The sequence below is a fragment of the Anopheles funestus genome, chromosome 3RL (assembly GCF_943734845.2).
Source record: "Anopheles funestus chromosome 3RL, idAnoFuneDA-416_04, whole genome shotgun sequence".
In the NCBI taxonomy this organism is placed as follows: domain Eukaryota; kingdom Metazoa; phylum Arthropoda; class Insecta; order Diptera; family Culicidae; genus Anopheles; species Anopheles funestus.
This window is the reverse complement of record NC_064599.1, coordinates 79179920-79190093: the sequence shown is the minus strand read 5'-3', so window position 1 is coordinate 79190093 and position 10174 is coordinate 79179920. Positions and strand designations below refer to the sequence as shown.

Below are 10174 nucleotides of genomic sequence, written 5' to 3'. Positions count from 1 at the left end.
GTTTAGTTATCGATTGGAAAAATATTGGTCGAACAGATTCGAGCACGATTACAGGCACGACTTCTAGCCACTGAAACTAATGGGCACAAGTGTGTTAACCATATTCCATTGTACAAGGTACATTAAGTGTAATAACATAAAAAGGAAGTGTACTACACTCGTCCATAATTGAATTGCCTGCCAAAAGTTATCGTGTGCAACCAGGTTAACTGAACTGCCCTCAGGTTAGTAGCTATCACGTTCGATGATGCAAAACAAAATCAAGTAAGTGAATATTTTATTTCATCTCCTTTAATATAGTTCCAGAGGAGAGATGATAGGCGATTGTAAAAAAAAATTAACAATTCCAGAGGGGTCAATATCGTGACCTGAACTACGCTGCACAGACAGGTGTACAGTATTCGTACAGTTGCTACTGCTCCAGGTATTTTCATTGAGATATCTTTCTTTCTATGTTTGAAGAAGGTATCCCTTCTACCGAAAAAACAACGCCAACCATCTCTCTGCTCACGTACAAAACGTTTTGAATTAATTGGTGCACTGCATTGACGTGACATCGCATAGCAGAAAAAAAAACTGGATGCCACTCATCATCCAAGCGAGAGTCCGGTTTTGTGAGCGGATTGTCAAGATTTACGGCCTCACTTTCATCAACTCGTGATGGCTCAATCTAAATCAATCAAGATGAAATTTCAGTCACGAAACCAAAACCCGCTCGCGCCAAGCATCCCGATCGGAACAACATCTCCAACATCTTGACGGGCATATCGAACGCCTAACGGACGAACTCCCATTTTTCCCGACCGTCTCCTCGTCACAAGAGCGGTACGGCAATTACAGAATCGAACGCAATGCCGAAATGATGCCGGCAGCAGTCTCCGGGGCTCATCAAAGATCAAAGAATAAAGATAAAGAGGCATCCAGGTGGATTCTACACAGGAGCGACTGTAAGAAGGTGTACGGAAGGGATCGTTCTGTCCCGCCTTAACTGGACACACCAAAAGGAACCTGTTTCGCGATCGATGAGTTGCATTTCAGCAACACTTGTAAACAGTTTCGTGATGAAGAAGACAGTATTCCAGTCCAAGATCATTACCGTGAATTTGACCAAAGCATGCCAACACTCATTATGGTGTGATAGCACGCACGAAAAGAGTGAGAATATGGTCTAGATAAAATAGTCGATTAGGAAAACGATTCTGAAGTTTCACGTCCGAGTCATTACGGCAAAGAAATGTTAGGTAATTAAATCTTCCAATATTTCTAAAGCGACCTCGTGAATATCATTACTCGAAATCGAAACATTTGATCCAATCACAGGAATGTCTTTTTTCTTGGAGAATATATCTCTGTTCTTGGATTTCTAAGCATAACGCAAACAACGTTCGCTTCCCTAACATTACAATCACGATGCCATTTATATGGTGCAACACACACCACGATAATGAGACAGCCACCGTACACGGTCCGCAGCCCATCCCATTCGCTATCGCAAGAAATCAAATTTAGCTACCAGCCCAACATCACATGAAGCTCACATTTTGCTTCCCCATAAACCAATGCTTTCACTTTGCCTAATCGTATCGGTTCCACCGGTAACCACCGTGGACACCGGTTCGCTCTTTGTGGGGTTTTCCTTCCCCGATATGAGCGGAGTTTGGATTAAGGTTGACAGGCTTGGAAGTAGAAGTTTTACTAATTGATTATACCGAGCGCGGTGCACGGTGGCAGATCCGCTTGCCATGGTACTGTCAGGTGTACAAAATATATAGCAAAAGTTTAACGTGCTGCACCTTTTTCGAATGTTTCGCGAAGTGTAGTAGTGATGGGTAATCTGGAGTGGAATCATGGATCCACTCCGACTCCGCGTATGAAAAATTGATTCCGACTACGACTAATAAATTAAATTGACTCCGGCGAGTCCGGCAGAGTCTGGTCGAGTCCGATCGAGTCCGGTCGATTCCGAGTCCAAACGAGTCCGGTCGATTCCGGTCGATTCCGAGTCCAAACGAGTCCGGTCGAGTCCGATCGAGTCCGTTCGAGTTCGAAGGAGTCCGATCGAGTCCAAACGAATCCGGTCGATTCCAAGTCCAAACGAGTCCGGTCGAGTCCAAACGAATCCGGTCGATTCCAAGTCCAAACGAGTCCGGTCGAGTCCGATCGAGTCCGGTTGATTCCGAGTCCAAAGGAGTCCGGTCAATTCCGATCGATTCCGAATGAGTCCGGCTAGCCATGGGTCCAACCGGTCCTACCCTCCTCTGCAGACGCTAATTTTCCCCCCGCCACCTCTCCCTTTGTTCTATCGGAGTCATTCCGATTCCGATTCCAGGTGGCGACGGAGTCGGATCGATCCAACTCCGGCAAAATTTGTAATTTACCCATCACTAAAGTGTAGTGCGAGCTGTGGTTAAGCTTTCTGTCACACGGTACAGCATTACGCGCCGAACGACACGTTCGGTGTAGGGAAATATTACACGATTAATTCATTTTTCACTTTACATAAAGGTCACACGTTTGCCAACAATGTGTTAAAGCTAACGTTTTTTTTTATCGGGTTAATATTTCGATTTGTCTTGAAAGCTACTTAAACAAAGTCTTTTATTTAAACATTTTTTTAATAAACATTTTATTTAAAGAAAGAACATAGGTTTTTATAACAAAAGGAAATTTCTTCGTCTATAATCAACAGTCGATTGACCGCACAGCGGATTGCACAGTTCCTCCTTGGGCAACAGAGCTCCATCCAAAGACTTCCATTTCCTTGTCTCCTGCCCGTAAAGTGTAGGTGGAAAAGGCTTGTCTTCATTTCGCTCTGCTTTCTGCAATTATTTATGTCTCCAATTTAATTACCTATTCGCATTCGATGACTGTTCACTTCCACGGAACTTTGCAAGACTTTGGCATGAACTACGAACGCTCCTTCGTCAGCGCATTGCCTTGAAAAGAAAACTCGAGGCCAGATCACGATAGGTGGCTTCTTTGTTACGGTTGGAGTGGATGCGCGATACATCCCGACCACCTGCTAGCCCACCGGCAACGGAACCATCCCGTGAGCTACCGCCACTGGCCATCGGTTCACATTGCAGTTTCCTTCTTTTGCATTCGTTCGTCGGTGAGATGCCGAAGAAGTTCCAAATCGTGAGCGTTTCATCATATCCTACACTCGCTGGAAGTTTGGAAGCAAAAAGCACAGAATTAATGGATACTTCCGAACTAGACTCAACCACCACCGTGTAGACAGCATCCAGTACCGAGCTGTTTGCCATCCGGGCTCCACAGGAGATGTACGATGACGTCATCGTGATTGCGCATCACATCCACCACACGGTCCATCGAGGCGAGCACAAGTATTTCGGGCTGCTTGTTCATATCTATCGTCCAAACCCGGGGGAGAATCGGGGAAGAGAAAACAAGGAATTAGATTCAATCCACCGCATCGATGCCCTTTGCTCCGCCGATGTTTTTGCTGCTTTATTAAATTTGTATCATTAAAAAGTATGTTGGCCGGAGGAAATTGCTTCCATTTCGATCGCCTTACGAGTGCCTTACCGCAGTGCGCACTCATCGTCGATCGTGGATGAAATGAGCAAAAGGCCAGTGCAACAACGGGCCCTTTCTGGTGGTGTATATCGCTAACCAATCGTAATGGTGGCCACAAGGGACGGGACGATTTTATGGGACGGTTGTTAAGAGTTTCTGTGCCAATATCAATAATTACGCGACCGGGCACCGGGTTCCACGGGTTCGCTCGATAGCTTTGTGCAGCACTTGATCATGATTATTAGTTTTATTACATTGTGCATTGCGCGAAATGAGGTTTTTGCTGCGTGGAGGCGAGTTTGAGTAAGTGGTCGGCTGAAGGTTTGGTAAACAAATCTTCGCTTAAAACAAGTGTAATATGGATGATTCTTGGTGAAAGGAAACCGTGTTGTGAACGGTTAAATGAAATGAGTATCAATATTTCCGATGAAGAGACAATCGATCACTTTACAATGATGATCCGGTTCTTGATACTTTGTTGCAATGAGAGGTTAAGAGATTTTTTTTTTCAATTTGTAGGTCTTCTAGAAACGTCAAGAAAACCTATCACTTGCCAAATATTGTATTTATTATTTCCTCCTTTCTCTTCCGATTTTACTGAGAGTTGGAATATCCCATTTCTAATAAATCAATAAAAATATCAACCAAAAATGAACAACACCGTGAACCACGCATGTAAGGATCAACTTGCAGATTACAGCACCTTTAACACGAAGCGATGAAAACACCTTCGATAATAAATCAAACATACTGTCATTAGGAACAAGCGTCGTCGCTAGCACCTCATCGAAGTTCATCCCACTTTCCAGTGTGCTCTCGAAATCTCAATCTTTCCCCGTTTTTTCTCATCCCACAGCACGAGCCGAGACGATTAATCGCGTAATGACGTTTAATTACTACTTACCCGTGAAGGAATAGCACACGACCAGCTCGCCGGAAATCTTATTGAACGAAAGCGTCGTCACGATACAATCGCAGTCCTGCCGTCGATAGTACGACACCACCTCGCGGCTCGGTACGTGGTACAGTGCGATCATGATCGGTTCGCTGTCGGCTAATAAAATTAAACATCCTGTTTTTGAGAGCGCACAGGGATTTTGTGTGGCACCAGTCACCACAGACTCACCGATAACGATCTCGTCCTCGCGCCACGGATGCCAGTCGAAGAAGGCACACATCGTGCTGGCCCAACACGTAATCGGCGTAAGGTGACCAGCGTTCCAGTACCAGATGTACAGCTGGCCAAGATCATCCGCGGTGGCCATGTATTTGGACGCGCAGGAAAACTTGATCGCGATGATCAAAGCCTTGTGAATGCAGTAGTTGTTGTTGGGCGGGCTTTTGCACTGGTTCTTCGCCTGCACCGGAATGATCGAGATCTGACCGTTACCGAATCCGCACACCACATATTGGCCGCTTCCGTCCCAGGTAAGGCAACTGACCGGGTGCTCCAGTGGGTCAAGCATTTTCAGTGCACCATTCCCGACAGAACTACTTGCCACGTTCAGGATGTCCAGCCAGGGTCGGTTCATCATAAAGATGGCCATCGCTAGCTTATCGCCGGCTGGATTGAACGCGATCGATGTTGTGTACTGTGCCCGCAGTCCAACAATTACATCCGTGTTGGGTGTCCAGATCACCAGCTTCTTGCTGAAGATTGCCGCTATCTGTCCCGCGACCGACCAGTCAATGATCTTGTGATAATACGTCTTGATGTTGGGTAGATCGTGCACTGCCTCAATAAATCCAATCGGTTTGGTGCGCGGATAGCAGCTCCAGTCCAGCCGCTGGACGTTGCTGTACGTTGGACGAGCGACCCATTCCAACGTACGCTTCATCGGTAGCTGACTACACACCTGCCGAGTAGTACTGTCGCTGAATGATAGAATGTTATCGCTTCTCGAAACCAGCCCGAATATATTCTTCAGCACAGATGAGTAGTGATGCGTACGCCAGTAACCTGGTATATCCTTCTGAAACGAATGGAGGATAGAATTATCGTTTGTTTTTGTTTTGTTTACATACAAAGAAAGTAGTTGACGTACCATTACCATTGGATCGATTTGTCGTTCAGGTTTCCTTTCCGCCTTGAAGCGGCTCGAACGTGACAGAGCGTAACGACGCGGAATAAATCGATCTCCGTAGCTGTTTGGTAGAAAATCTACCGGCCCTTGAATCTGTTGGAGGAAAGACATGTATTCTCTCTCTCTTTATCTCTCTCTCTCTTCTTAGCTTGACGACATCTTAATGTAATGGTAGGTAATGTCGTCCATTTCTGCCTTACTAGACTTATTTTTACCTCGTAGCCGGATAGCCGGAGTCCTTGCTACGGCGGCAAGGTCCGGATGAGATTTGATACCCAGTCTTGCTGTGTGGAACTGGAACCGTTTATCACATACACCAACGGCCCATATAAATGAAGACATATACATTTTAATTTTATTATATTTTGCATTGATATAATAAAATCAAGTCGTTGGCGTGTAGACGATGAAAGAAACGACTCCACTCCACATCGTTCAACTCTGAACCGATTTTTAAAGTAATGCCTCACTTGGTGCGTGTCATGTCCAAAAACATCCACCAAAACGCGCCATTTCCCCTTTTTAATGCAAAACCATAAACCCAACTTGGCTGCATGCGTGATGGAATTGGGGACCTTCGATGCCTTCGTGTCCAAAGTACAAGCGTGCCCTCATAAATTATGCTTCCAACAGGGCGACACAAGTGTAGTTGCACAGATTTTTCTCTTCCTGAGCTTGTCCCCCATTCGGCAGTTTCGCTTTGAAGCGTGCGGTGCAAAACACGTCCACACGAGCGCGTGCCACGGCTAATGTTTTGTCGTGGTTTTGAGGTAATTTATGGCGATCGCGCTGGTACCGTACTGAGCGGCTGTGATAACACACAGGTACACCGATTCTCGATTAGCAGGTTGCAAAATCATGTACGAAATGAGTACGTTGCTTAAAATTTCCATGCAAACTTTATTCATGCAAGATAAATGAGGTTCAGAATGAGAGTTTTACATAGAATAAAATTACTTATAGCAACATCTACAAATTTTGGAAAATAAAAAGACAGGAATGAAATGTGTTTAAAAAAATACACACACAATGTACAGGAAAAGAAAACAAATTATTCGAGTATATTTAAATTAATAGTTATACTTTTGGCTTATTATGAAAATATCAAATAAGACCACCGTTGCTTCAATGAGCAATAAGTTAATTTTTGTTCAATAAATATTAAGCAAAATATGTAAGCAAAGGCAAATAGTTTGCATAATCATTCAAATATTCCTTTTTTATATTAATTCCATTACTCAGAAACGAAGAAACAACATAAACCCGTCGCGTCAGTCGCACAGCAAATCGTTCGAGCGATTGAAGTCTTTCGTTGCAATTTCAAGCGACGAACCCCCGAACTGCTGCGTGCCTTCGTGGCCCGACCAAATTTGCAATGGGAGCACTTGCCCTGAGCGGCACGCTCTTTTTTCGACGACTCTCTTTCGACTTGTGCCTGTTGTGTCGATCGTGTCGAAACGGGCAGAACGGCGCGTGCACCGAATGGACCGAAGTGCGCGGAGTTCGTGCCGGGCGCACACGCGTGCCAAGCGTGCCTTTGCTGACCGCGCCTTGAAACGCGATACGAGTCAGCTGATGAGCAATTCCTGGAGGTCGTTCGAACCGATTCGCGTTCATTGACGCTGCGCTGACGTACGGAGCGAAGTAGCGAACAAGGTAAACTAACGGTGCCCGTAGCAGACACGTGCGAAAGCCAGCCTACAGATGCTGGATCGAGTGGACTTGCGGGATTTCGTGATGCTGGAACAGAGCGGGCAAGTTGGGCTAGAGTCCGATTGGAGAGAGATTCATATTCTCCTATTAGTTTATCTATTTTGAGAAGATGGAGAGAAATTGAGCAAACTGTCTCAGAGGCTGCAAGCTGTGTTAAGCTACTAGGAGGGCTATGATTTGATCTCCTACCAACAATCTAATGCTCTTATATAGTTACTCAAAACATAAGTTCCAAGGGCTCTTGGGGTCTGCACGAAGGCTGTTTAGATCGATTAAAGAGAGGCTCCAAGAGAAGCGCAAAAAACACGGGGTAGGGTGAGAAAAAGCCTATTCAACCCAACCACGAGAGAACTAGAGCACCAAACGGTGCAGAGAAACCCGAAGCCCGTGTTGTTGTTTTTTTCCTACTTCGCCAGTACGCTAGACAAACGAGATCAGACCCGAAGTCCGAAGGAGTCCTAGTTTGCAACTGCAAGTGAACAATTGAACCATTCGTGCAAGTGGAAGTGAATGCTGCAGTTTGTCGCATCCCGAGCCCCACGTTCGAAGGCGTAGAAGCAGCAAAAAAATCGAGAGCATATGGTGCATCGGACTGGCGTGGTGCAGTTTAGTGAATATGCAGTGTTTGATGAAAGCGGTCGAGCCCAGCCCGTGCCCAAAACGTGCCACCGGACGCGTACCTTTCACTGGTGGCTCGATGCAGCCACCGATACCCGATTCGATCCATTTTCTATCGTACTACTCGTAGCGAACGAGCGATTAAGTGTGGTGTTGATCGAAGTGAGTGATCGAACTTCCGATCGGCAAAGGGAAGTTATTATATAGGCGTTTGGCAGGAAAACCAGAGTGACTGTAAGCATGTCAGTGATGTCTGTCGTTGAACAACAAACGGAAATTTATTGTTTCTATTAACCGGAATGGGAGCTAGTAATTGTTTAAAATACTACCAAAAAAATGTGAGAGTGCGAAGAAAAGTAACAAAAGTGTGATTGTGATTCTACATTCAAAAGCTATTTTATATAAAAACGTTACATTATATTTTTTCGAGTGAACAATGTCGCTTTTTTTTCTTGGAGAAGAAAAATAATTTCTTTATAAAGTGTGAAAGTGAACAAATTTATTTTCTGAGAAGCAAATCAATAATATCGTTTGAAACAAAAGGTTTAAAAATTGTTTAAAAACCTGTTCAAAGAAATGTTGAAACTGGTCTTTTCTTTCTGCTTCCCGTTCGTTGGACACTCCTTGCGATGGTAGTTCAGTCAGTCGATGTAGGCCACTTAGAAAACAGTCAACCTCTGATAGTCTATTTTTTATTTCCAGGTAAGTAAAAGTAATTTAAATTAAAGAAAAAGTTGTTTTTATCGTGCATTCTATTAAAATACTAAATCTCAATGAAGAGAGAAAAAAAACCCCACTGACTTCAATCTCCAAAAAGGTAACGAACCAACTTCTCACGAATAGACGTTTGAAGCGCTTGAAATTGACGCCTTGTCAGTTCCGCTTGTCCAGAAGCCGACTCATAAAACGAACACTGCCCGATAGGTTTTGCATACACTTCAGGCCGAGACTGCCACCGTTCGAACACAATTGGATTTCCACAATGAAGGCACAGTCCTTTTGTCCCGGCTGGATGAAATGAACCGAATATTAACTCCCGACCGACAGGGTCCATCAATCTACCGAATTCCTACCGTTTGCTACTTCTTTACCTTCGGTTTCCGCACCCCCCGGGGGCTCGAGTCTTATGATGAACTAGCCTATTCAAACACGGTACCGAAACAAGATGATAGATTCTCTGTTTTCTGCTCGGTCAGGCCTGTCCTGTCGAAAACGAGATCAGACGAGAGAAATGATGTCTGGACACACCAAAAAAAAACTCGTTTACGATGAGGAATTGCTCTGCAGCATGGTAGAGGAAGGTATGCGGATAGGATCATGTTGAATGGAATATATCGAAAGGCAGGTTCGGACCATCGGATTTCGTTACAGTAAAAGCTAACCGTAAGGTGTTGCTTTGGTTAGGCATAAAATTGGATGTATCTGCTGCGGGGACGTTTGGGGGACGTTTTCATCCAGATTGGATACACTTTTTCACTCACAATTGGATCAGCGTGATGACATGATTTTGTGGGATATTGTGCGTTACGAAATTCTTTACGAAAAATAACGATTGGAAAGACTTTTTTTTAATCTTCCTCTAAAGCATTGATTAATTCTTTGCGTCAAAACGTCACTAGCTGCTTCACAATCATAACCATAAATAGAAAGAATGTGGGGCCAATAGCTGCTGACTATCACCTTCGACTTGAGGCGACCTCGGCTTGCAAATGCCATTGCTAAAGTGCCTTGCGGAACTGCTTTTAAATTGAATTTTAATAACAACCCCTTCTATCAGCCAACCCACCGATCGGTCGGTCGGAGTTTTTTTTGTCCTCTTGAGCATAGAAAACGCAAACTCCCCATCCGAGAAAGCACGAAGCCCTACCTGATAGCCTGCAGGAGTGTTGTCCAAGCTGCTCACGTCTAACTCAACCCCGACGATCACTTTCGAATGATAAACGTGAGCTGATAAAAAGCCATCTTTTTCGCCGTCTGATGAGGATGATGAAGGAAAAAAGGAGGTTTCGATCGAGCTTCTAGAGCAGGAATTTTATGCTTCGAAATCAAACCTCGCTGCGACTCGAAAGGGCGACCGGTGAGAGCTGAGTGAGCATAGTTAAAAGCGACTAATTATTTCACTCGAGCATAACTTCACAAGTTTTAATTAAAAGCATGATCAGTTTAAAGGGTGTTTGCGGGAGAGAAAAGAGACCTCAAGAGGAAGATCCATCATCTGC

At 44.6% G+C, this 10174-nt stretch overlaps 1 protein-coding gene across 5 annotated transcripts in view; it reads right to left on the bottom strand.

The window, feature by feature from the left end:
* Positions 1 to 2649: 2649 nt before the first annotated feature.
* Positions 2650 to 10174, bottom strand: part of LOC125771543 (protein cortex-like) — a 33889-nt gene continuing 26364 nt past the window's right edge. The window contains exons 2-6 of one of the 5 annotated variants that reach the window (XR_007419321.1): positions 5586 to 5717; positions 4445 to 5513; positions 3252 to 3371; positions 2851 to 3166; positions 2650 to 2768 (exon numbers count right to left, since the gene is read on the bottom strand). Coding sequence is in view for 4 of the 5 variants with exons in the window: in XM_049442254.1 (XP_049298211.1) it covers positions 2925 to 3166; positions 3252 to 3371; positions 4445 to 5513; positions 5586 to 5717 (1563 nt within the window). In the remaining variant the exon portion in view is untranslated. Of the gene's footprint in view, positions 3167 to 3251; positions 3372 to 4444; positions 5514 to 5585; positions 5718 to 10174 lie in introns of all 5 variants that reach the window. The other 4 variants (XM_049442257.1, XM_049442254.1, XM_049442256.1 and 1 more) reach the window with 4 other exon arrangements.